A 22,552-nucleotide genomic window follows, 5' to 3' on the forward strand; every position below is an offset into this window, starting at 1 on the left:
ACTAGTTTTGTAGTGCATTTATATAAATACTATATATATATATATACCGTATATATATACCATATTTACTTGTATAATGATCGCACCCCTAAATTTTGTCGTAAACATTCAATTTCTTTCCCGTGTAATGATTGCACCTCAAGCTTGTCAAAACGATATGTCATGTGCCAAGCGATGATCACGCTTACCATCTGTCGAGTTCTGTTGAATGCTACGCGAACGACTCTTGAAGACATACCAAGCGGTCTGCACGCACCAACCATTCTTAAGCAGATGCCCCATTTCATTCCTTTCATCACTTCCGTGAAGAAAAAAAGCTACAACCAAACTTGCCTTGACTTTATTATTTGTAGGCTTTATTATAGTTGTGGTCAACGACAAAAAAGGCGCCTTTCGATTCTTCTCGTCTGCACTCGTGGGCATGCGACAAAGATAGTAGCTGCATTTACACTGATACATTCGAAGTGTACCCTATTCATACGCCGACACTTGTAACACAGCTAAGATATTCGCCCACCCTGAGCAGAAACGTGCCGTATTAGGATAGTAATGTAGTGAAGACAAATGTCACACTTTTCGCAGCATGTGCGCCATGTGTTTCTATTTCACTGGCAGCTAAGCGTGCCCATCTCTGTTTCCGTCCCCTCAAAGTGGGCATGGCTACTTTATCGCCACAAACTTGCAGATGTTAACAATATTTTTCATTACTGATACGGAAGAAACTGTTTCAGCGCATGTAATGTACTAAAGAGAAGAAAAAAAGATTGTGTTTGGCTTGCTCTGCTGGCCGCCATTTTTGTTTTTGTGTCCCGCACAGTTACAGTGGCTGTTTGTTGACTTATCACACAGAAAATGCGGGATGCAAAAAAAAATGAAATTTCTTATCGCAGAAGATGTAACCCACGTAATGATCGCACCCCTGAATTTGCGTCACTTTTTTTGACAAAAAAGTGCGATTATGAGAGTAAATGCGGTATATATATATATATATATATATATATATATATATATATATATATGAGAATGGCATGCTGTAGCAATTGACGTTTGTTCTACGAATGATTTGTTTTTATGCAGCCTAGGCAAGACAGTCTTGTTGATTTCACACCATTTTGTTCATAGTAGGCCTAGCAGTTTTATGCATAATTATAACTTGTCTTTACTGGCACTTTCATTGAAGTATGGTATACGGTAGGACTTCGGTCATGCATTGTGGAGAAAAATGCGAGAAAGAATGTACTAACCGAGAAAACACAAGATCCAAAGTAACTTAAAAAAAATGTCGCAGTTTTGCCCGAAAGGCGAAACATCGATTGCAACAGAAAATTAGTCGACAGCCATACAAAGTAAGGATAGTAGTTTTATCAGCCATATAAACTTGTAAACATAGGCACACTAAATAAATTAATAAGCATAGTGTCAAGCGCACACAAGCAAACATTAAGACATCTCACTCGACGACCGCGGAAACTGTCAGAATGCTGGAGTGAGGAAGTGCAGCAGCAGCAGCAAGCGAATTGACCTTCGTGCTGCATCTTGCATCAACACGAACCAAGCCGTAAAAACAGCATGCGATGGACTACGTCCCTGTTGCAGATGGCTTTCAAGATACAGCGGCCCAAATGGGTGCGCGCAGGCACGAAACACCCCCTCCCCCGAGCTTTGTGTGTGACAGAAGACGGCGTGCTTCCTCCCCGCTTACCTCCTTTGCATGCATGATTGAGCCGCGATCGCCGGCTCACACTTGTATATACAGCTTATGGCGCACTACAGAGATTTTATCACCCTTGAACTTATATGGAGACTCATGGCTACGTCGATGGCAGGAATGCACCTGGAGTGTCCATTTAATTGATATCGCAATGAAAAATTAACCGACTCAACTGTATTTGACATCTGTGTAATGCGAATTGTTATGCATGGCGCACAAGACACCAATGCGTGTCGAGCTGGTCAGGATTCGGTGGCCCGAGACACGTTTTAACACGACAGCCTTAAGGGCAGTGTCGCAGAAAATACAGCGTCGGCAACATCCCGCATCGATTTTCCTGTGAGCGAAAAACCATTTCAAACCACACATGCCCTTCGTTTAGCGCAGAGACGTTACTGAACTAATTTCTTAAAGTTAATTGCACCAGAAAAGTAGTAAATTACGGCTTACAACCTACAGGCATGATAGTGTCTGGCTGCAATTTGAATATACGAGAAAACAATTCTGTTACGCGGAAACTCAAACAGAAACCCCTTTTCCAGCATTCCTACCAGTGTTCAAAAAGTATTCAAAGCGCTTTGTAATGGCAAGACTGAAAATTACAGTAATATTTGCTGCCATTTTTGTGAGCATATATTTTTACTTGCATCCACTAAATATCTTAGCTGAGCTGTCTTACAGCCAGGTAGCTTTTAAGAGCTTGTTACATTGTTTTTTCTCTGCACGCATAACATATGTCATAGAATGCATTAAGGATTGATCCACTTCCCATAAAAGTGTACTGGATAAATTATATTGAATTTATTGCTTCCTTTAAAGATATAATGAAAATTTTGCAAACAGTGGTTGCACTCATGGCCTCAGTCAGGCTAGTTTGGGTCTTACATGCATGCACTTGGCTCCAACAGCGGTGGCTGCTGACTTGACTGTTCCTTACTATGGCGCGTACCCACTATGGGGGCATTAGAAATGACAGAATCAAGTTTCGACGGCAAGTTCGGATATGAATGCAGATCACTTATACACAAAAGAATATTACTAAGAATTGCATAGGCTGCTAATGGCACGCAGAACAAGCGATTCACTACATTCGAACCCACTTATAACAATATATGCCACTATATAACGATATGCCACGAAAATTCCATTGTTATAACCAATAATTGTTATATCCCGGTTGCATGAAAAAATAAAAATACGGGGATGGCAGACCTGATGATATGACCTGATGCTATAATGGTGGGGAGGCCAGTGCCACTCCCCACCACTTTCCTCAATCCGGCTGCTGATTGTGTTCAGTCGTTTACTGCTTCCTGGGTGCTCAATCGTGTCTAACAAGCCACGGCTGTCAGCGTTAAAGAATGGCACTGCTATAACAACTGCAGAGAGGGGTCACGAGTGGCAAGCGATATGCGAGCACCACTGATGCATTGCTTTCGTGGCCCCAAAAGGTGCCTTTTCAATGTCGCGAGAAGGCTGCCGCAGCAGCCTGTCAGCTTGAGACATCCAGAAGGAACGCTGAGGCGAGATCGCCACAAGCATCTCGCCAAGTATTGGCTTGCATGAGAAAACTTTACATCCATCAGCCTTGCATGCTTTAAGCAAAGCTTGCCGACATCCTTCTCCAAGGCATCCAGGTGCTCCACGTAGTGCAGCGGAAGGTCCCTCTCGAAAACGAAGCCCCGGAGGAAATGAATCATCTGCCGGGTCTCCTGTGAGGACAATGTTGAGGCAGCTTGGCCCTATCACGTCATCACTGCCATCGTCGCCATTGCTATTCGATGCAAGCACATTTGCGACCATCGCCTGATCGGTTAAAAGCACTTAGTTTCCAAATCTATAGTCGTGCACTTTCTTTTCCCTGGCAACATTGTGCATAGACGATTATAGCGAGCGCATCGGCCACCTTCCATTTCGCCGGCGAGTCAAACCAACGGTTGGTCAAACGACACTGAGAAACCGCATGGCCAGGACTGTTTTCGACGCAACAAAGACAAACGCGAGCGATGAAGCTGTTAGCAAAATTACGCTGACTGAAAAGCCAACGAGTAACATGCGAGCAGTTTGCGAGCAGTGCAGTTGCCGCAGTCCATTCGTTTTTTGGAGAGTGGGGCGGCTTAGAGCTATGGGAGTAGCACATTCATGTTCGGAGGGGTGAAAGAGTGACGGGAGAGAGGCGCATTGATATGGCTGGAAAATGAACGCGAGGCGGCTGTTGAAGCAGTGGCCCATCGCGCAGCAGCTCGAATTTCTCTCTTTTTTTTTTTCCAAGGCTTTCGCATTTCGCTACCGTTCGGCTCGGACACCCAGCAGCCAGACTTCCATCGTTATAACCGATAATGCAGCATCGGAGCATTGTAGTAAGCCGGTTATTTCACGATGGAAAACATACAAAAGTTCATGGTACAGCAGCTTCTCATTGTTATAACCGATATATCATTCAAACTGGTATTGTTTGGTAAGTGGTTGGTAAGTGGTAACTGGTTGGTAAGTGGTTTCGCTGTATCAGTGGACCCAAACACTGACAGCTGGCCACTCGTAGGCAATAGCCAAGTTAGACACTGAGTGGAGTTCGATCCTTGAAATCACTTGCTACCACAAGTATGGCTAAGCAAGCGTGCAAGCTTGCGCAACTTTTGGCATTTTGCATTCTATGATTAATGCACAGAAAAAGTAAGTACACAGGATGCAGCGCGATGAAATCCTCTGAATGTGTTATTTAGCATGCAGCAAGTTTTCCCACTGGAAGCAGTGCCCCGAATTTGAAAATTAAGGGAAATTTTTAATAAATTTCATATGAGCCAGATAATAAACAACAAATAACCTGGTAGCAGAAGAGGACTAGTAAATGAACATTGTAGGTCTTGATCATATATTATACCATACTTCTTTAACAGCTTGGCTAACATTGGCTTGGGCATCTTGTCTATTCCATGCCATGTTTTTACACAATATACGCAACATACAATATACAAATGAAAGCATAATACAAAATTTGCAATAGCTAGTATTATGTCAATATAAGCAAGAGCTTGAGTTTAGCGACTGCACAGTGATTTGGAACATTGTCTGTTCTTATTGCCACTGTAGTGGTTATCTGTCCGGTCACCAGGACAACTAAATAATGGTACTTGCTCCTGCAAGATTTGTTAATTACTTGAGTAATTATCAGGCCACTCACTTCCCTTAATTCTTGCACAGCACATGGCATTCTTGAAAGGCATGCATGTAACAATATGTGTACACGTAGACAAATTGCCATAAGCAGTGAAAAAAAAAATGCATTTTCATCCGAAAGGTGAAGCATTGATAGCAGTAGCAAATTATTAGTTTTATCAACCATGTATATTGCCGTAAACATTCGCTTACTAAATTAGCAAGCATAGCGTCGCGTATGCACAAGCAAACGAACAGATCCCACTCGATGTCTGCGAACATTTGCTGTCACAACGCTGACATGAAGATCGCAGAGGGGAGCGAATGCTTCTACTGCCCCTTCCTTCAATGCACGTTCGAAAGTTGAAGTTCAGAACCTCCAGCACTAGGCAGGTGTGAATACAGCACGCATGCAGTCACCATCCTTCTCGGCTCATCCTCGCATGCTTCCTCTTGCATCCGCATCATACTGCATGCGGGGAGCGAATAAGATCTTGTCACACTTGGACTTTACACAGGCTCGCACGGTGACACCACCAACAACAGCAAAAAATTCACTTGGAGTGTCCATATAATTGCTATCGCAATTAAAAGAATTTTTAGTAAAGCTCATTCTGTCTAAGCCATTTGTGGCGTACATGATGCACCCTCTAAATGGAGCCATGTGATGTGCAAGGGCACAACACCAATCTACTAGTACTATTACCGACAAAATTAATTGCAGACGCGAATAAAAAACATTTACTCGTGAATGCAACTTACATGATACAGGCTTGGATGCCACGTAATAAAGTTTAATGCTAAGAACCGACTCTTATGCAGTACTGGTATCACAATCAAGTAATCATGCTTATGAGGTGTTGGGATTCCTTTTGCACAATTGCATTTAATTTGTGTTGGTACCATGCTGCTCCAAGTTCATGCAAGAGAGTCAAACACACGATATACTTCTTTTAGAGTATTTATTCAACAATATAAATGTTATACAAGCTGTCCAAAAAATGTAAACGGTCATATTTTCCTCAAACATAACGCTGATTGAAATGTACATTATGCACGTTTTTGCTGCTAGTTGATCAGTGGCAGATTCACAATAAACATTGCATATACATTTAGTCTGAGATATTGTTATTTTTCTTGTGATGGTGCCCTGCAAAAAACAAATGCATAAATATATGAATATGCAGCTTGTATCATGTAATCTAAAGCATGCCAAAAAAAGAAAAGTCTTCCCATCTTGCCACTTTCACCAAAGTCCAAGTTAAAGGACTTGCGAGGTTTGTGCAAAAAGCAGGCCAATATCCATCATGTTTGTCCTTAATGTCATTAGTCTGCTGCTAATATTAGAAATTTAATGTCATTACATATGAACATTTGAATGAGTTCTGAACTCATTCAAACGTAGTTCAAATGTGATAGCATATTCTCTATACAAAAGCAGCAACAAGCAAGTACACAATTATTTTTCATCTACAACATGCAAATTATAATGCTAAAATATTTGATGTGTTAAATTTATTTCTTCAAAAAAAGCTCTACCCATTGATTTTAAATTTGTTGTGTCAAATTTGGTCATGCTGTTCACAACTTACCACAGCTAGCTTGAGCATTGTTTGTAATTATTATATGGATAACTATCACTTGCTTACTGATAAAAAAGTCTAAAATATTTAAATTAATACAGTCGAACGTTGATATAACAGGTATAACGAAGTAAATATTAATTTGACTAGTGCTTTATTTGAATGGTGCATTCTCACGCTATTAGTCAACCTCCTTGTCTCTCCTGACAAGGAAATTGAGAATGCAGGATCCAACATGGTATCGGTTTTAGTGAAGAAAATTATTTTAATTCGCACGTCACTCAAAATATATGTTCTGGTAGCAAAAAATGTCAAACACAGTCACTAACCAAATTTTTTCACACATCCAATATTTCTGACCTGCACCATTCCTGCGGCACTTTACCCCTAGCACCAATGTATAACAGCCATAACCTAAATTTCGCATGTCACATGGTGTTTCAGGCATGACCAGCGGTGTGATGCCATAAACATGGTGGCCGTGAACAATGTTGCCATTATGTTGACTAACATGAAACCGCAACTTTGGTGGCATACTCCTAACACAATGCTGGTTAGGCATAACGGAATAAGCAGTGTGGCCGGTGACGAGTTGTTGCGGGAAGCTCGCAGCCAATATGTTCACACTCATAGCATGAAATCAGGCACACAGGCTAGATTAACAGCTGTAATAGCAGAGTATGGATCCACTTATGGTTCTCTCAGCATGCGAAAAGTCTGTTGGCAGCATGTATGTTTATATGTTCGCACTCGCAGACCTTGTTTGTGATCGAGCACGAAATCAAATGCACAAGCTAGACAGTGCTACAGTAATGGAGTGTGGATCCACATGTGCTCCCCTCCACAATTGAAAAGTTTGACGACAGAGATGCCTTGGCTGGACTGCAGTTGGCAAGCCAACATGCCGATCCCACGTGACAGCAGCAATCGCGTGGCTGTGTATATTCACAGCTGGGGAGAGTGTGTATATGTACCGTGTATTGTAGTTCCTATGCCTCATACTGGCACAGCAAGATGTCAACGGGTCATCGAAATCCACAGGAGACCCTTTACTGGCTTGTCGGAGGCACCCTGCTTGCATTTCTTTTGCATAGATTTGATTGAGATTCTTTTTCTGCCAATATTTGTGTGTATGCTCACAATGAATACTGAATACAGTACAACCTCATTCATACGTTTTCGAAATAACAGCAAGAAAAACATATGATCCGAAGTAACTAAAGAAATTTGCAGACTCATTCATTGTTGAAATCTACATAACGCAAAGTGTTGCACGGATCGTTGCGGCAGGAGACACCGATGTGCATTGAGCAGGTGGTGCTCCGGTGGCCCGAGATGCATTTTGTTGTTTTCCTATTGTGTGGTATTTAAAGACCACGGGAAACCAAAATGAACTCAAGCTGGTGAGCGACGCCACATGCCGCCTGCAGCAGGGAATAGTGGCGCATTTGGATTATCGCTTACAAAAGCATCCAGTATGGCACCAATGGCACTACGCACCACGCACTGTAAAAGAGATAAGCGAAGGTGCTTATCGCAATACGTTTGGCGGCGATAGCTGTGAATGCAGCGTGCGACGACCTGGGCGGGGATTTGCTGGCACCGGAATAAGTAACTGTGCACACTGTCATTTTCACGCGAGACAGGCAGCTATATACTGTTTTCGATTGTTTTCTTGTTCATATGGTATCCCGCAGCCGAAAAGCGTATACAATCGCAGTCTGCAGCAGGAAACAGCAGTGCGTTTTGGTTAGCGCCTATTAAAAGCACGGGCTACGCTTCCAACAGCACCACGTGCTGTGAAACAGATAGGCGAAGATGCTTATCGCAATAGGATTGGCTGTGACAGCTGTGACTGCCATGTGCAATGGCCTTGGAGAAAATTTTTTGGTACCGAAATGAGAAACTGAGTGCGCACCGGTGCTTTCACGTCAGGCGGGTGAGCGAGTACTGTTCGCGATTGCGTGCGCCTCATGCATTTCATGTTTGCATGGGACCTAGTGGCCGGAAAACAGTGATCACAGTTTGGTGCCGTTTGTGAACGTATGAACCAGTAAAAAATAAGTGTAACTTTATTGGGTATTTTTTTGTGTTCTTGATTGTGAACAGTGGCGCTGGGAAAACGTATGCGACAGGAACGTATCAACGAAGTTCTCCTGTGTAATGAAGGTACGTTTGTGGCCGATGCGACCTCGTTATAACGAGGTTCAATTGTGTAACAAAGCTCTAGGAGTAAACTGAATAGAAACAATAATAAGAATGCTTTGCACACTTACTGACATTTTTTTTGTCTTAATTATGCAATCATTGCTATCACATGCAAAATGAGCATTCCTGTATAGCACTGCATGAAAAGAAATGTCATTTGATGGATCAAATGTCATCACGCACAAATCACATTAAATTCTGTCATGAAAAAGGAGTATAATCAGCTCACGCTTGTGAATGTAAAGGGACAGGAACCCCACAAGCTGTGGCACACAAACTCTATTGACTAAAGTGTGAGCACTTGTCAATGGCAAAAATATGCAGGCAGAAGGAAAGCTTTACACATTGTTTTCTAACAAACCAAGGAGTTGTGCGTATGGTCTCACCTTTCTTGTGCTTGGGTGCCTTCAATTCACATGGAAAACTAGCACAGGACCAGTTGCCGCCAGCGCAGACACTACAATTTTTGCATAGAATGAAGGAGCTTGGTTTTACAAGGCAATCCAGAACATTTGGTAAGTCAGTCAGTGCAAGGCATGGGGTTGGAGTTAAAGACAGTACAAAACATAGTTCAAGCACGAAACATCCAATGTAATGATTCTATCTGACAACTTTTCGATTTCATGCTTTGTCAGTGGTCAAAGTAGTGCTCCACCTATGTTATCACGAATATCGGCCAGTTGCAAGTAGATCACAGGAAAAGATTGAAGAAAAGCTAAAGGAACCTTCACAATGTGCCAGTCCAAGTGCCTTGGTGCACATATGTAGAGTTTGATGACATGATGACAGCTATAGGAATAGCATCAGAGAAGATGCACTAATGACCAATATGAGCAATCACCTTATTGAACATGGAAAGTCTTATCTTGCCTGAAATCAGCATTGGTAGGTTCCAGTTTTAGAAACCTCGGAAATGCAAGTGGCTTTTAACTTACTGTCAACATTTTAGTATTTGCGGGCTGTGTTGTATACTGCACTAATTTTGACAAGTGTGAAGTTATGCCATCAATCTTTCAGCATTGTTTTAGCGCAACTGCAGAGTTAAATTACGGAGTGCTTTAGCATAATTACAGAGCTGCAGACATGACAACATGCATCAATTCTCCCAGAAGTAATGGCCAGACATTCTACCAGACCGCTACCTATACTGTACTTGTATCTGCCGAGTTCCCGTTTCACCAAATGTATAGCCAACATTCCTAAAAGGCATTTTACGTATTGCAAGGAATAAAAAAAGACGCATGTCTAATTCGATAAATCATCATTTGTTATGTAATGAGCAGACTGCAAGCCTTTTACTCAACCAAAATGTACAGGAAAGCATCATTCGGTAGGACATGAGACTACTGAAATTCAGAATGAAGTGCTTTCTCTGTGGACTGTTGTGCAAGCATATAAGTTGTAAACCGTTGCTAATTTGTGTTCACAAAAGCATGGTAAGTGTGCCTGCTATACGAGTTCATCAAAACAGCTTTAGAGTGAATATGTAATAAGTATGCCTGGTAACAAGTCCATGCTGCCACTTTCCCTCAAAGCCATCAATCCTTTGCTTCAAATCATACAATTGTCAGTGCGCACGAATTCCATTCCCAGGCACAAAAACCAGAACTGTTGCCACAACAGGTACTCCATAGGCAGACAGGTAATGGCCACATGCTGTGCAAACTGAGGCGATGGCAAGGCAGTAGTTGTGCTTGATAAACATGGTTCAACAATGTGTACCCTTTTACCAGAGGGTTCTTAGACATGACACTCAACTGCTCCGATAGTTTTCTAGTACATGTGAACGTCACGATGCCTGGTAAGTGGTAAGCTCTGGTAAGTGCAACATTGCCCATACTATGCTAAGCATGAGAAGTACCATTACGGAGAAAGAAGATCGTCTGGAGGTTTATTCATTGCATCAATGCTACCAAGATCTCCTGCAACATCACGAGATGCATTAAATTTCTGATGGAAAGTGGTTTCACATTCCACCACTGACTGAATGTATTTCTGAAAGTGATCAATAAAAAAAAATTGTCTGTGCTTGTTGTATTGCTAATAAACAACCTAAGCAGTCTAAATACAGTCGACTTCTGTTAGCGGCCTTGACGGGCACGACGAAATTGCTCGAATTACCCGGTGTGTCTAATTAAACAAGGTGCACGAAAAAACCACCCAAACTCTCCGATTCATTTGGCAGCACCTGCCCAAGTCTAACATGCACCCAAATCAAATGTGCATGCGCTTTCTATGTGTCCAGAGTAGAAAACTAATGTAGAAGTAACGTTAAAGCTCCTAAGCAAAGTAGAAATCTAACTTGCACTCCATTCTTTAGCAAGAAAAATGGGCAAGGTTCTTCAATGTGTTTCACAATGGCGGCTAGTTCCCTAAAGTCAGCTTCGCCACAGTACATATGGTATTTGATATGAGGTAAAGCGTACAAATGCCTTGAAGGCAGCTTTGGTGCCCGATTGCACCACGCAGGCAATTTCCGGTCCAATTTTCATGGGAAAAAAGAAAGGCGGACATTAAGATAGCACAACTACTGTAATCAGACATTGTGAGCTATGGTTATTGCTTAGAGATCTTCCTAGGGCAGGTGGAAGTCGACTGTACTGGTCTGTATTTAAGCCTCACACAAGTAGGCAATGCATGCATACAGTTGATGTGCAGCTCTCCTTGGTCAAGATTTACATACCAATTGCTGCAATCAATCATTATTTCATCTCCGTCTTTATAGTAGCGGTCCTCCAAGGGGCAACCTGCAGAAATTCATAAAAACGTTGCTGTAATAGAGTAATAGAATGTGATAACACTAATTATTAAAATATAATTTAAAATAGACTCCCGCGGCAAACAGGACCATGAATTTTTTTCGTGACTATGCAGAAATATTGCAAAAATAGCAGAACTATGTCACAGTGCAACAGCCACAACCTAGAACTGAATGGCCAGACAGAACATTTCTGTAAGTAAATTCAAACAAGATATTAGCTTAGAAGAACAAATAAGTGCTACATCTTTGTGTATTCGGTAGCGAGTCTATTGTAAAGCCGCTATATTTGGGACTTGTGACTCGAATGCCTTGCTTCTGCCTCAAACACATCAAATGTCACTTCAAAGCTAACAGTGCAGCTTAGCTATCGCACACTTTTGCTTGGTATCATTTTTGCACGCACTGCCCACACCTAAAATCACAATCTTGCACTGAAATGCATACGGCACATATAAACTATTTAGTGCCATGCAGCTTCACAGGAGAAACCAGAAATGGTATTCGAAGCTATTGTCAATGGGTCATCAAGAAATCTGGTGAGTAAACTGAATGCAACTTCAACAGGAGTGTCTTAACCCTCCAATGCCAGTTGTCACGAATTCGCTGCATACTGGGGATGCATTCTCAGACGATCAATTTTGGAAATACTATCGCATTCGCCTGACTTAGAGCTCAACTAGCCAATCAGTTCATTCAGTTTTACTCAACCAGCCAGTAAGCGTGCAGTGAAAAGGATATTGCAGAAAGTGACTTTCTGAGAATCTGTCCCTTGAATAAATGCAGCCTATGCCTAGGCAATGCTTTGGGGCTCAAGTGGCCATTGTCACACATTCACGACAATGTTTTCTAGCACTGACATGTGGTGCCATCTAGTTGCATCAGCAGGAGGCTGGCAACCATTGTTTAGCGACGGGATCGACGAGGTCCTCATATGTGCAACGTCAACTACTATTTTCTACAGGCTTTGTGAAAATAAAGTTCATGCTACGAAAATTTTCTTTGTATTGTTTGCATCCCAGAGATTACGACGGGTATATAGTGCGCTTGAGGATGCAGTTAATTTCTGGATTACCGCTTTGGCTACGGTATGACATGAATTTGAGACATTCTGCATTTGCAACACTCTGTGACTGTAGTTAGATGTTGCCCAATGACCTGAAATGTGCCTTGCTTTAGGCAGGGAATGAATGTTGGGTCCTTTTATGTTAGAAAGGGGCTTTGTTGCCACTTTCCGTCTGAGGATATAAGCAACGGCAGTTGACTGAGAGGAAGAGAAGTCTTGCAAATTCGGTGCCTGCAGCCAGGTATTCTTTTGGCAGTAAGGGGCACCCACTTGACCGGGGCAGGAGGGCGGGGCAGGTGGGTGTTGTCGCACATCATTTTATGCCAGGTATCCCTGTTACACAAATTTTTGGACAGGGCATGTGCCTGTAGTAGTGGGGGGCTCCAGATTGCTTTGGCTACCTGGTGTTCTGCAACAAGTACCTAATGCATGGTATATTAGTATCTTTGCATTCAGTCCCCATCGGAATGCGGTCATCGTAACGGGGATCGAACCTGCAGCATTGGGCTTAGCAATTCAAAGCCATACCAACCGAGCTATCGCAGTGGGTACTGCCAGTAGCTGTGAAGCTTTCTAACAAAACAAGGGGAACAGCATAATGGCTGGCACATCTCATTTGAGGTGGTAACTTTACATTAAATGAATGCATGAGAAATTTTCTGTCTCTACAGATTATTTCACTTTACCAAGCCACTGCTGCAGAGCAAATACTGTAATGTTTCGTGGCGAGCATCCGTCATCAAGCATCAAATAGAAAGCAAAGTGTCATCTCAATTGATAGTGCAGGAAAGGCAATTACGGGTGAGTGAGTTGCTTTGAAAAACCTTGAACAGGTTTTCAATAATGAACCACCATGGCCTATTATTACTAGGAAATACAGAACTGCACAGTGCATCACAGCTGGGCTGATTGACACAAGCGCTCTCAATGAGAAGTAGAATTGGCATGTTCGAAACTTCAGACAACCTAAAAGTGTGGAGTCACATGTTCGTTTCGTAGGAAACGCTTACTTTTGATAGGTGGGTGATAAGATGGCCGCATGAAGCCCTGAAACTCTCGTCGAGAAAGCAACCAATCAGAGTTCTTGTCTGCAACCTCCACCATGGCATCAACGCAGAGGGTTCTGTAGGAAAAAGAAAAAAAGAAAAGGAAATCAATCAATCTTTATTTTCATTCTGTCAATGATACAGAAAGAAGGACTGACAAAAAGCTGTTTTTCAGAACAGCTTGACTAGGCCACAGCCCCATGGAAAAATTTCGGAGCGGTAACAGCACTACCGTAAAATAAATCAAAAATTGAAACTTAACAGACAGCGTAGTACTATAGGGCACACACTAAGTAAAGGAAATGCTAAGGTAATACAGAAGGCAGTTTTTACAGTCATCAAAAAATAAATACAAAACAGTTTCTTACAAAAAGGAATATCTGAAATGCTATCAAATTACAAATGTCTAGAATAAACACACTGAATGTACAGGAAAAAACAATATAGAAATCAATTTGTAACAAATAGTTACATACAACCAGATGAAAATTCGACGTAAATACACATCTTTAGCAATTCTGAAGCTAAAGTGTTTCTTTTTTTTTCAATAATGAAATGATTATTTTTTAATAATTTTTAATATTTCATTTTAGATGAACACACATTAACCCTCTACTCAAACCCAAACATGCAGTTACACTAAGTATGATATCCATAAAAATGTTAAGTGCTAAAGTATTATAAACAAAAAATGAGTCTCTGGCAAACTTTAGACAAAAGTTCCAGATGGGTGTGCGTGTTAATGGCCTATACATATGTAGATGTGCATATACCGCCCATATCAACAGGCAAAAACTAGCACAAATGCTTAATTCTTACTACATACTAAAGTATTACTAAGTATTACTAAGTATTAACAATATATTAAGATGTTAATTTCAAAAAAAATTAAATTATGGGGTTTTACATGCCAAAACCACTTTCTGATTATGAGTCATGCCGTAGTGGAGGACTCCGGAAATTTTGACTACCTGGGGTTCTTTACCTAAATCTAAGCACACGGGTGTTTTCGCATTTCGCCCCTATCAAAATGCGGCTGCCGTGGCCGGGATTCAATCCCGCGACCTCGTGCTCAGCAGCCCAACACAAGATGTTAATTATATGATATATTGGTACTGATATTGTTTACATCATCAGGCACAGTATAGCACACGAACCCTTTCTGATTCAATGATTACTGCAGGAATATTAATGCCACTCAAAGTGCCATCAGCATAACGTATGAAATGCAAGCAGTAATGAGCATCTCTTACATCTAACTCTATGGCACTATGATGTCAATCTCTCTTTGGGCAATTTCTAAATATCTTGTAGTCCTGAATGTGTGATTTGTAGCATGAATATGGTCATTGTTACCAACACAGGTGAACAAGGAAACAACAATACGTGCTAGTTGCTTTCGACTTGTTTGCATTTCAGTTTACGCTGACATGTCTGACAGGCAGAAAAGCTGCAGTGAAAACTAATGTGAGAAATTGTAGTCCCAGCAACTCTATTACATAATGTATGTAATCTTGGTACCGCATAGCATTGGCTTTACCTGATAATTTGTAAATGGCCACACGCAACACACAGCGACTGGGCCTCTCTGCTGCACCTCTGAAGTCTACCACTTAAACCTGCATACATGATGCAGACGGCCATGCAAACAGCCAGCAAATAAATTGTGACCACAATAAACACACTTTGGAAAGGATGTTCCACATCCATCGTTAACGTTTGTGAGTGGTGGTTCTGGCTAACACGCCCAGGATTAGTCCTAGTAGTAACACATAAATACCCTGAAAAGTGGATGGGAGAACGGCGCTGCAGTAGCCCAAGTGGTAGAGCATGGCATGCGTCATGCGAAGACATGAGATCGTTCCCCACCTACAGCAAGGTGTTTTTTCATCCACTTTAATAATTTCCATTAATTTATCATTTCTTTAGTTCAATTAGTAAGTACAAGTAATTTCCTTTATGTTGTCCTTGGTGTCTGCGTGTCGGCTTCCTATACTATGATTAATAAATATCAGGCCCCTCGGGGAACCCCTTCTCCTTCATTACATAACGAGGGTCTCGAATCTGGCAAAATTAATGCCTGCAGGTAGCTCGTGTGGGTTTATTGACCAGTTGCCTTCACCCAAAAAGATCACGCACTCGTGTCGCCTGCGGCAAAAAGGATGTTCCACATCCACTCCCAAGGTTAGTTCTAGTAATAACACATAAATACCCCAGAAAGTGGATGGGGAGAACAGCACCGCGGTAGCTCAATTGGTAGAGCGTCGCACACGTAATGTGAAGTGGGATCGTTTCCCACCTGCGGCAAGTTGTTTTTTCATACACTTTCGTTTTTATTAATTTATCATTTCTTTAATTCAATTAGGAAGTACAAGTAATTTCCCTTGTCTTGTCCTTGGTGTCTGTGTGTTGGCTTCTTATACTATGATTAATAAATATTGGGCCTCTCAATTAACCCCCTTTCTTCTCGTTCTTTTTTCACTCAGACGCACAATTACATTCACGTTACCAAAACAAAATTTGGAGGACGCTTAAAGGGACACTAAAGCGAAACAAATCAGTTTAGACTAATAAAGCATTGCTTGAGAACACTGCAGGCAGTCATTTCAAAATCATAGTTTCATTATTAGACGAGAAAATGAAGGTCGAAGTATCAGTATTCGGACTTCGCTCCAAAACCTCGTGCGCCAGAACCCCGACGCCAATATGTCAGTGTGACATCAGGGATTCCAAAGTATGTTTTCGCATTTGGGCCGCGTCGGCTGAGTAAAGGTACCCGAAACTTGCCATGTTGAATATTTGGTTCCTTTAGAACACAATGTAGTCAATCTGTATGGCTATATAATTAAGTAGGCCCTAGAAGATGCCATCAAAATCTATGACGTCACAGCGACCAGGTGAGGGAACTTGAAGGGGCGTCGCCACCTGTCTTTTGTTCTTGCGCTTGTTGTACCAAGCGTCTTATCGTGGTAAGAGTGGTGTTTTTGGTGTAGTAGAGAGGCAATTTACTCATCCAAATGAAATCATTTTTCTCTTTAGTGTCCCTTTAAGCTTCGCCTTTAAGAGTGGAATGCGATAGCGTTCGAAGACCCTTACTGCTTTCATGCTTCCCTGCAACTGCAGCTTATGTAACCGTAACGTTTACCGGGAAATGCTGGCTGTGAACGCTATGCACGAAGGCAAGCTTTCTGGTAGAAACATGGCCTTTTGGGTGGGTCGATCTACTGTTATTGTTTCGCACTTTTAATAGTTCAGTCTGAGAAGAGCTAACATAGACATGTGCCGTTGGTGCTTTTTTACATTACATTGGTTTGTGGGCTGCCACCACTCTCAAAATTCTGAGGAATAGCTTTGTAAAGAATGAAAGACAAGTTATGAGCAACTTTGGTGGTAGAGAAGTGGTTGGGTATGAGTGGTTCGGAATTTGGTTTGAAATCCTTTTTGCCGAGGCAACATCCAACACCGGGTGCGGGACGCCGGATTTTTTGCGACATGGGCTCCTTAACGCTATCGCGTTGAAATGCAGACAAGAATGGGTTAACTGTTATTACCAGAGTGTTCTTAGTAGTGTTAATCATGGCAGCTGTGCAAGATTTAGAGTTTTAAATAAAGGGTATTGACTTACGCTGCCAGTTCCCCTCTGTGCTTCAACCATGAATGGAACATTGTGTTGTTTCGCCGCACACACTTTGAAAGCTCGTGTGTGCTCAGGAAATCATCAGCATCGTGGTCACAGCTGTCAAAAACGTCATCCACAACCCTAGGGTAGCGCCTGTCATGTGAAACCTAGTGGGAACAAACAAAGCATTAAAATAGAGTACAACATATTAAGAGAACATGCATAAAGACATGGAAAAAAATGGCAGCACAATCAAATGTATTCCTTAGCAGTGGAATATGGTACAATATTTGACTGAAACACAACGAGTTACGAGTACTTTATATCTTTTGTAGCAATTGCTACGATTGGGTGGATGTCTCATTTTCACTTAATAACTTCTCTCCACCTTGCAGGTTTCTGCAGAACTGTTACGTCTAGTATTTTACATGTTGTGAGCTGGTTATTTGCTCAGACGCTCAGGTATGTGCACTTAGTCATCAACTGCTAAGAATGAGGTTAGCTAAGTTCTTGTTATGACCACATTTAAAGAAGGAAAGTTATGATGAACAACAAAAACACTATTATGATCAGGTGCGCAAGCATAGTTTTAATGGATTAAGTCAAGAATACACCACTACACCAGAGGTCAAAAGATAAGTTTTTAAGTAACCAATTCAAAAGGGCCGAAAATTTGTGCGATGTTCTTACGTGAGTCAATGAAGCATGCTTTTTTCCTTTTTACTTATTAAAGCACCCGGAGACAGAAGGCGTACGGTGCAGATATAAAGAACAAAGAATAACACGAATATTGCCAGCGCTTTGATTGGATTTTTTGGTGGGAGTGTAAAAGTAATGCATGGCAGCAATTAACAAAAGTAGCCACGACTAATGTCACTGCTCGGGTAACACAACTACTTACCTTAGATTCCAGAAGTTCCACAAAGTGCCTTCGAATGCGATCCCTTTCATGCTGGAAGCAAACAACTAAAACGAGAAAAGATGGCATCCTTCAGATTCAGTGAGTGTGCACTACATGCATACCTCCTCTATAGATCAGATAGGTTACTTTCTGATAAAGCTGTTGTTGATCCATAAGTACCACATCTTTATTTGGGAAAAGAGTGTTGGAATTTTTATAAGAGAAAGATATCCAACACGCTTCGCATGTTTTATTCATTTTAAATGTGAACATATAGGATAAACATAGACTAAGAAACATGACTTAGTGTCATTTGGACCACATAATAATAATAATAATATATGGGGTTTTACGTGCCAAAACCACTTTCTGATTATGAGGCACGCCGTAGTGGAGGACTCCGGAAATTTAGACCACCTGGGGTTCTTTAACGTGCACCTAAATCTAAGTACACGGGTGTTTTCGCATTTGGACCACATGATAAACCTCCAACCTGTCTTGCTTACAGGAAATTACCAAGCTGTACTGCATGGCAAACTGCTCATTCTGCCATTGTGTGCTGACAAGAATAAATTTAATGTTTCTTATAATTCATTCAACCCCTGCAAAACCAAAAGATGGAAATGCCATTTATCATCTGCTACAACATCACATTCTCATAATTCAAAAACAAAATAAATTGTGAGATTCGTGCTGAAAGCACGATAAGGTTACGAGGCACACCGTAGTGGGGGACTACGAATTAATGCACACCACAGGGGTATTTTCGCATATCGCCCCCATCAAAATGCAGTCATTGTGGCTGGGATTTGATCCCACGCCCTCAGCCTTAGCAGCACAAAGCCAAAGCCACTACACCACCACAACTGATATAATTTAAAGGGGCCCTGAACCACCCTGGGGCTTGGTGAAATAACATAGTCTATGGTACACGCTGCTGTGAACATCTCAGCCAAGTGTTGCTGTCGTATGCAGTGCGTGGAGATGCAGTGCGTGCAGGCCACGCTTGAACTTCTCTGTAGCACCACTACATGGTGCAGCATTTCCACAAAGAAGCATAAGAGAGGAGCCTGGTTGCCAAGTGACGTGTTTTCAAGCATTAACCTGCACTGGTGCACCATGCATTTCTGAGGCCATGTACAGGCTTTGCAGCTACAGTGCTAGAGGGTGCAGGGTGCTCTTAGGTAAGCGCGAAAGAGGATTCCCGCTGCAGTACATGCTTCATAACACATTTCGATGGAGGCAATATGTTGTGTTGCTATACTGATTCAATGTAGGCATTACCAAGCCGCACTACCATCAAGTCCTCATGAGATGGGTTCTGTTGAATTTTTGATTATATTCTCTATTTGAGGTGTTCATAAATAAAAAGTATTTTTCTTTCAAATGTGAAGTTATTCATTTTCATGCATTCCACCCAGATCATTTTTGATGCAGGCAGGAATAAATTAAGAAAAATTAAATAGGCTGATCATACAAGAATGTTACCTGGTTTCTGGTGATACTTGTGATGAGGCTGCTTGACTTTGGCTAGAAGGAAAAAGGTTGAAAATAAGCTTTGCAGGACAGACACCAAGTTTGGTAACAGTGTGATAACTCTAAAGCCTTGCCTATGATGTCATTAGTTTTTCTTGGAGAAATACCTGCTTGCTTGTGTTTGTATTGGCTTCAACAGGCTAGGTTGATATTACAGGACTGCATTACAGGACGAGCACTTGTTTCCAACTCTGGCATTAATTACTATTCAGTTAACAATGTTAAGCGAATAATCATTTCATTAAAAAACTTCCTGCTAGAGAACACCTTTATTCTTCATATGGGACGAAACATAGGACTGCAACATCTTTTAAGTTCGTGCGTGACTTGAAATCCTCACATTTTTTGCAGACTCCCTTGTGCTTGTTGGATATGTGTTTCTGCCACACGCATGCATCTTTGTGAAGTAGGCAGTGGTTGTCGTACGTCACTCCGTTGGTGCCGCATACGGGCTTGTAGTGGGATGGGCAGTGCTGAACACATTGGCATGACGCTAGGCCGTTGTCCAATATCCGGCACACTCGTCCGGGCCGGCAGATCACAGCGGCGCAGATATCCAGCTGACTGTCTGAGAGGCGGCAAAGCGGATGAACTCATTCTAAACGGTGGCAACTTTGCTCATGCGACTGAAGAAACCAACATAAGAGGCAAGACATTTTAAACAGCTCGCAAGGCAAACAATGGAAGGAAAACTGAGTGTTTACCTGAGAAGTCATCCTTAACCGGCACCTGTACCAAGGGAATAAAACCAAAATTAAGTGCTTCCCTCATTGTGACACCAAAGCGACATATGTTTGAGACAGAAGGCCAGACGTCTCTAACGAGTACGAAGCACGTTCGTGAGAAAATCGCTAAGAAACGCAAGTGAATAACGTAGTGCTCATAAAGTACACGCCCATATACTCACCGACGCAGCGGATGCCCAATGAGCGATGAAAAGGAACCACGCCTGAAGTGAATGAAGCAAACAACGTTGAATCATGCATCCGGCACAGTTACGGAAAAAAGTTTTAAAAGTTTCGCTAACTTCGTATTCGTCGTTCGCACGACTAGAAACAGTCGACTTACGTGTGAAAGCCTCATTGTGGGTGTTGCCAAGCGTCCCAGAAGCAATTGACGCCGCTCTTGCGAACGGCAGTAATCAAATTGAGCACGGTTCGGAAAGGCGATCGCACGATCCCGCAGCGGAAACCATGCCTTTGAGTAGCATCCGCTGTATCCGTTTCAGAGAGGAGGAAAAAGAGCAAACGCATACGGATTGTACTAGTGGCGCCATCCTTTGGCGAAGACTTGTTTTTCTAGCGCGGGATATTTTGAGCTATTGAAGATGAAACGCAATGTAGAAATGTGTTCGACACAAAGTATTAGTCAAAGCACGAACCAACTAATCGGTTTTGAACGAGCGAATTCCCTGCCGAGTACTGTAACATGAGGGATGATGAAAGTTACCTCCTTTCTCTTGCTTCTCTCACATGCAAAATTATCACATTAAGTTACGCAGCGCCCACATGTTGCTGCATACCTGAAACGCGCTAGAGTTACTGTATATGCTACAATATGTCATTTGGTAGCACATACAGTAACTCTAGCGTAATTGGGTTGCGTGGCAGTCATTATCAGTTTTTCGTTGATAATCCCGTAGCGCTAGAGCAACCCAAATAAAGGCAGCACACCATTCGTCCAAAGCGACCACGCCGGCTTTACGCGAGTGGTCAAGAGCGCGAATGAATGATACCCAACGCTCCCACGGTAGGCTTGCAAGAGTTGTACATATGTAGTACTGTAGATGTCAGTGGGCAAATGTTCATGGTCCGTGGGAATCGTGAAAGAAATTATGCGCAAATTTAGCATGCAGCTAATCAAAGAATGAAGAGCTCGTTCGCGCATGATTCAATTGCTACGTATGAAATTTTGCCATATGTGTCGCATTGACAGCTAGAATGCGGAAAGTGCAACGTAAAGAGCATTCATGATAAATTTGCGATGCATGATAAATTGTCATATTCTTCTTTTTCTTCTTCTAAATTATTTCAAGTTTGAACGAAAATAACATAAATAGCACTCCGTTTTCCTTAACGTTAAATTTGCTTTCTTTTTCTGTGACTCTGTGACATCTTTGGAAGTTCCTAACTGCCCAAACAACAACACAAAAAGACGGGACGTTGAAAGGCCTACACACGCGTACCCATAAACTGCATCTCGGAAGGCACTATGTAGTGATAGTTTTATGCAGAGTTATGTTCTGGCAGACTCGTGTGTTAGTATTCGCATGTCTCAGTTCCCTCGGTAAAATTTCTTCCACATTGCTAATACGTGTCTGCTCCTTTCTACGACTTGTCAGTCTACGCTATATTTTAATATGAATCTGCATTACGTACCACGTCCATTGTGCAAGTTCTTAACTTATATTGTGTGTGTTACATTAGCCAATGTAAGAGGGAAACAGCACGCTTTTTAATGCAGCTATAGCGCGCGCACGCTTAAATTTGCGTCATCCGTAATCATTTAGTGAATATGAGGAACAAAGAATCGTGTAATATATCGGACGCTAGTGATTAGAGCGTCACGTTAAGTTTGTCAAAAAGATATCAAATTCCGCAAGCCACACGCCTAACTGCGAATGATAGCTGCCGTGCCATGTAAATGCGAAGTATAGTTGTGCGAGTATTTCCTATTCTATGACTCGCGCGTTGACCGACCATTCCAGTTTTCTCCGTGTGGTATACGTGTCGCATGATTGTGGAGTGGATGTAACTCGTTTGCCTCGTTCATTTTCATACTGTATAGTTCCGCGACACCATTATTACTTTTATTATACTTCTGCTGATGGCGGAAACTCGTTCCGTATACAGCACCTATGGCGGCGCTTATATCGGTAGCCTTTCTGCGGCGTTCATTTTTTATGTTACTAGGCGTAGGCGAATATTCGAAGTGGAATCGAACACTACATAATAACTATTCCCATATC

The 22,552-nt window shown here is 42.0% G+C and overlaps 1 protein-coding gene across 1 annotated transcript; it reads right to left on the reverse strand.

Moving 5' to 3' along the window:
• Positions 1-5,812: 5,812 nt before the first annotated feature.
• Positions 5,813-20,809, reverse strand: LOC142582861 (follistatin-related protein 1-like). The gene is made up of 11 exons (XM_075692948.1): positions 20,653-20,809; positions 20,492-20,533; positions 20,289-20,313; positions 19,925-20,152; positions 19,537-19,578; positions 18,049-18,113; positions 17,154-17,314; positions 13,493-13,605; positions 11,342-11,405; positions 9,045-9,115; positions 5,813-6,017 (listed from the first exon to the last, which is right to left on the reverse strand). The coding sequence occupies exons 1-11, from the start codon at positions 20,665-20,667 to the stop codon at positions 5,980-5,982; spliced, it is 864 nt and encodes a 287-aa protein (XP_075549063.1). The 5' UTR covers positions 20,668-20,809; the 3' UTR covers positions 5,813-5,979.
• Between the last annotated feature and the right edge of the window lie 1,743 nt (positions 20,810-22,552).

This window comes from Dermacentor variabilis, chromosome 5 (genome assembly GCF_050947875.1).
Source record: "Dermacentor variabilis isolate Ectoservices chromosome 5, ASM5094787v1, whole genome shotgun sequence".
Classification (NCBI taxonomy): domain Eukaryota; kingdom Metazoa; phylum Arthropoda; class Arachnida; order Ixodida; family Ixodidae; genus Dermacentor; species Dermacentor variabilis.